Raw genomic sequence first — 5342 nt, forward strand, 5'->3', positions numbered from 1 at the left:
CGAAGGATATTTATCACCCTCACGAGGTGAAGGTTAGAGATATAGTGGTGACATAAAGTTGCCTCTCTTGTTGTATAATCTTTGGTAAGAGAATAACAATGACTCATGTACTTTATGCCCTCATCCAGTGGGAGATTCTTAATTATTACTATACTCCTACGGCAGCCTTTAGAGGGTAATAGTGGTTGGGACTTGTGAGTGATTTGAAACTAAGTTTTCATATGAGATGCATCTTTTCAAGAAATGAACAATTAGTATCTTTTTCATTTGAATTTATTGCTTGTTCTTTTATTATAGAACACCGCCACAATTACATAAAAAAATAGGTTAGAAATTCTCAAGAAACGTACAAGTATGTATCTTGAAATGGGCAACTGACTTTGGACACGGAGTAAAGATGCCCCTGATACTAGCACGTCTTTGCCCTCCACCTTTTTTTCACAATCAATACCATATATATTAATAGTAACAAATTGTACATGATAGCGATACACGAGCTAACTCCAATGATGGTAAAATAAAGTCTAAAAGATACTAGTAACAAATCTTTGAGGTCTTCAATTTTTTTATTCTTCCAAGACACAATCTTGTACTCTTCTAAATGCAATCAAAGATAGATAACGGACCACATACCTGTAAATACCGACAAAAGTTCTCTCATAATTTTAATTTGAACCGTAATGCCAAGGATACGTGCACGCGCGTAACCATTAAAGTAGTCAATCAACATCGACAAGAGTACCAACACGAGTATCTCAGCGAATAAAAACAAACCAACCTTATCAATGTCGATGGAGAGCCGAGAGTACGAATCACCATTGTCGAGTACGTAGCAGCTGGATCAAAAAACTGCAAGAATAATCATTTTGGTCTTCAATGTAAGAGACACATATAACAACACTAGTTCAGGGACAACTAGCAGGAGTTTAAGTGGATAATACTTCATTTGGACCAATAGCCAGATGCGACCCGAAAAAATAGCTACACTAGTGGTTGTTATGATAAAATTCAATGCTACAATAAAACAAACCTGACTTAAACTTTTTTGGTCGATCGAGGAATAGAGCACCCCATCACAATTATTATATCTTTTCTTTTGAAAAATGTTTGTGTATATCTAAAATGTATGTCTAAGTTTCAAAATAATGTTCATGGGTCCAAAAAGGTTCATGTAATTTAAAAAAATGTTCGTACATCTTGAAAACAATGTTCATATTTTGCTCAAACAAATCTTCACGGAATCTAGAAAAATTATCCACGGGATAAAAAAATAGTAGGTTTATAGCTTCAGAAAAGATGTTCGGAGGTCTGAAAAATATTGTCCACGGGGTAAAACAAAAAGATATGTTCACGGATTTGAAAAAGGTGATTAAGGGTACTTTTTGCACACCCTTGAAAAGATGTTCGCATGCTAAACACGTATTAATGTATTACCAAAAAATAGGAAATAAAAAGAAATGGAAATACAAGAAAAGAAAAAGGAAACAAAATTAAAAGAGAAGCCCAAATTGGCCAGCCCATACGGGGAGATTCTGAGGGTCAATGCTAGTTCTTGCTTTCAACGTGTTTGGAGTGGCTGCATATGAGGAGAGAAACATTCGGAATAAGCAGCCCACCTAAACAATTGAACCTGGACAACGCTAATGCTCATACTGGAGTAATAACAAAAGAGAAACACAAGACACGCCTGCTAAAAAAAAAGCGCCACCACGTCGACCACCATGGCTGAAATAGCATGTATGACCACCATTAGTTCATTGCAGCCGGTATCCATAAGCAGTGGCGGATCCAGAATTTTGAGTCAGGGAATATTTTTCGAAAATATTTTTTAGGCTTGTTTAAAAGATATCATCGAAAGATATAAACAGATTGTTAATCCAACATATATTCTACTAAATATGACTCTTTCAAATTCAACACTAGAAATAAAATTCATATATTAAACAATGAGAGGGTAGTACTAGGTATTAACATGGGGTAGGTTGCATGCAAAGATTTTCCTTTTGTACTAATCTCAAAGCTCACACAATAGTTTGGATGGTGGATTTGTGGACGGGATGGTGCACGCAACAAACGCTACTCTCTATGTCGCCTGTGTCAAATTTAGGAAGACGAGTATTAAGGTTCTACTCAGATAATCACCTAGCCCTTTCATGTATATATTTATATAGGAGGAGGTGATATGCGGCACCATATCGTACAAGAACCCAGATACTAGTCACACTTAAAGCTAGGTGTAACACCCTCCCCTAATCATAACTTGGATAAGTTCAGATTATGTTTGAGTCCTCAAAAGTTTAGTATGAAAGTGGCATCTTCAATTGTTTCTTTGGACGACTGAACTGAATCTTCAATTATTTATTCAACACTCGTTCTTTGACAAAGTAAATCTTAATGTGTTGGCTCTTGCATAAAAGATATGATTTACTAAAGCATGTAGCTCCCAAGTTATCACACCATAGGTCGAAGTTTGTCATGAGAGGTACGCTGGGTGCTCATCTTCGTCATCGCACGCTGTAAGAGCTTTGGAGATGTCATCCATGGTCGGTCTGCTGCTGCTCTCCTCCATGCACGACAAGGAGATCTTCACCATTTCCATGGCCTGCCGAGGGTTGAACTGCCCACTCAGCCTACTATCCACTACCGACCCAACGTCTCCAGTGGCTACCACCTGCTTCAGCGCCTGTGCGATCTGCCACATCTCCAGCCGCTCTTCGCCGTCCGCCGTCGTCTGGTCGGAGATCCGTGTCCCAATGACGATCTCTAGAAGTACGATGCCGTAGCTGTAGACGTCGACCTTGGCGTCCACGGGCTGGCCGAGCGCCCACTCCGGCGCCATGTATCCCTCCGTGCCCCTCATGTGTGATAACTGCACGCCGTCTCCCGCGGCGTCCCTCCCGGACAGCTTGGCCAGCCCGAAGTCGGCGATCTTGGCGTCGAGCTCCCGCGTGAGGAGGATGTTCTCCGGCTTGACGTCGCAGTGGATGACCCACTCGAGGCATTCGTGGTGAAGGTAGGCCAGGCCCCTGGCCGCGCCCAGCGCGATCCTGAACCGGTCGGTCCACGCCAGCGACCTGCCGATGTCGTTGCCGAAGAGGTGCCGGTCCAGCGACTCGTTCTCGACGTACTCGTACACCAGCATCCTGTGCTTGCCCTCGGAGCAGAACCCCCAGATCCTCACCAGGTTGATGTGGTTGATCCTCCCGAACACCGTCACTTCCGCCCAGAACTCCTCCTCGCCCTGCACCTGCACGTCCGTCAGCTTCTTCACCGCCACCACGGTGCCTTTGTCCAGCACACCGCGGTACACCACGCCGGACCCGCCACGGCCAAGCTCCTCCTTGAAATTCCCTGTCGCGTTCTTGAGCTCCCGGTACGAGAACCTTCTGAACTGGGTCGCCATCACCAGCCTGTACCCTGCCTCCATCGAGCTGGGTATGCTCTGATGGCTGGACAGGAACCACCACCCTGCGGCGACGAAGAGAAGCTCGAGAAATCCCAGCACCGCGGCGAAGGAAAGAAAGTAGGTCCACTTTGGGCCGCTGCCGGGTCTCCCGTACATGTCCGCGTACCCCGGGACGATGGTACGACGACTAGAACCATTACGCTCGCAGGCCAGGCCCGAGCCGCCGGCGACGGATACCAACGGCAGCGCCGACGCCGAGGCGTTGACTTTGCTCGGCAGCTTGAGGTAGATGCTCCCGTAGAACGACGACGTCCTGTATCCATTAAACAGGTCGCCTTTCGGGTAGCAGTTGCCCAAGCCATTCGTCCTATAGGAGAAGGCGGTGCAGGCGCACAGCTTGAGGCACAGGTTCATGCAGTCCTCGAACGTGATGGACTGGTTGAACCAGAGGTCGTATCCGTAGAAGTCGGCGTGTGGCACCTCGAGGAACGTGAACTGCTCCGGCACCCCTTGGCTGCAGTTGTTGCCGTTGGCGGCGGGGACACCGAACGTCGGCTTGCAGCCCTTTCTCCAGTCCCGGCGGTCGGCCATCTCGTACCCCGGCATGCACGAGCATCGGAGGTACGGCTGGTACTCGCAGACGGCGTTCTTCCCGCACAGCCCGTGCACGGAGCACGGCTGGTTCAGCGCCACCCACGTGACCGCCCAGTCACCGGTCGCCTTCAGGAGGCTATAGAGCCGCAAGTTTCCGTCCTGCTCGATCGTTAGCCGTCTCTTGATGCCGGGGGCGCCCAGGTCGGAGGCCTGGAAGTGCAGCCCGTCGCTGGAGAAGAAGGCGCCGGTGTCGTCGAGGACGCCGATTCGTGAGCTGTTGTAGTTTGTCCGGCCGCTCGTGTACACGTCTATTCCCGGGCTCGGCCAGTAGGCGCTCGCGGTATCCGGGCCGTCGTACAGGAGCCGCAGCACGTTGTCGCTGTCATAGCGGAGGGTGAAGTAGGCGGCCGTCAGAATCGTATCCTTGGACAGCACCTGCGACGGGAGCAGGGTGTCCGTCGGCCAATCGAAGCTCTGCCACAGGGCGCGGCCGGTCGAAGGGTCCGTGATGGCGAGGTTGCCGGTGTCGTTGAGGGAGACGGTGAGGTGCTGCTTGTTGCCTCCCGTCTTGGTGTCCCAGACAATGGTCCCGTTGGCGTCGGCGAGGACCAGCTTGCCGTCGCCGCTGAACGAGATCCTGGAGAGCCGTCCGTTCACAGGGGCGCCGGGGTTGGCCGTCCAGACGGCGGTTCTGTTTTTGCTGGCGGTGAACCAAATGGAGAAGTAGAAGGCGTTGTCGCCGGCTTGGAGAAAGCCGCACGAGAAGGTAGCGTCCGGCGACACCAGGAAAGACCTCGCGTTATCTTCCACCGACAGGGATGACCCGGTACTCAGCGTGTGATCTCTTGATGATGCACATACACAAGAGTGCAGCAGAAAGAGGGCTAAACTGGCGAATTTAGCCATCATGAATGTTGAGACAACGGTGGTCGGCATGGGAAGAAATGAAGCATATGGTATAGCATTGATACATGTACGTACTAGTATTTGTATTGTACTACATGTTAGTTCAGCCAGATTACTGGTCTTCTTTCTTTGAACATCACTGTTGCTGCGGAAATTATTGGATCTAAAACAATGCATAAAAAGGACCATATCTGTTAAAACTAAAGTGCCATGTCACCCTCTAGACAGCAACAAAAAATTCTATGCAATGATGGGTCGCTTAACCTGGCTGTAAGCTTTTTTTTTTTCTCCAACCGTTGTCTTTCCCTTACCTCCCAGCATCACCCACGAGCCACAGAATACTCCGCCCAGGACACACCTCTAAATGGATCCTGCCTGAAACTCAGGCAACTAAAGATTAACCATTAACCTGCCGGCTACATCAGGGTGTCTCTCC

The 5342-nt window shown here is 48.5% G+C and overlaps 1 protein-coding gene across 1 annotated transcript; it reads right to left on the reverse strand.

Moving 5' to 3' along the window:
* Window positions 1-2316: 2316 nt before the first annotated feature.
* On the reverse strand, window positions 2317-4963 carry LOC124665793 (putative receptor protein kinase ZmPK1). The gene has a single exon (XM_047203170.1). The coding sequence runs from the start codon at window positions 4934-4936 to the stop codon at window positions 2474-2476; it is 2463 nt and encodes an 820-aa protein (XP_047059126.1). The 5' UTR covers window positions 4937-4963; the 3' UTR covers window positions 2317-2473.
* Between the last annotated feature and the right edge of the window lie 379 nt (window positions 4964-5342).

The sequence above is a fragment of the Lolium rigidum genome, chromosome 6, assembly GCF_022539505.1.
Source record: "Lolium rigidum isolate FL_2022 chromosome 6, APGP_CSIRO_Lrig_0.1, whole genome shotgun sequence".
Taxonomy (NCBI): Eukaryota; Viridiplantae; Streptophyta; class Magnoliopsida; order Poales; family Poaceae; genus Lolium; species Lolium rigidum.

What these genes read in the sequence shown, in the direction of transcription:
- LOC124665793 (XM_047203170.1), bottom strand. Translation starts at nt 4,936, where the DNA reads ATGCCGACCACCGTTGTCTCAACATTCATGATGGCTAAATTCGCCAGT.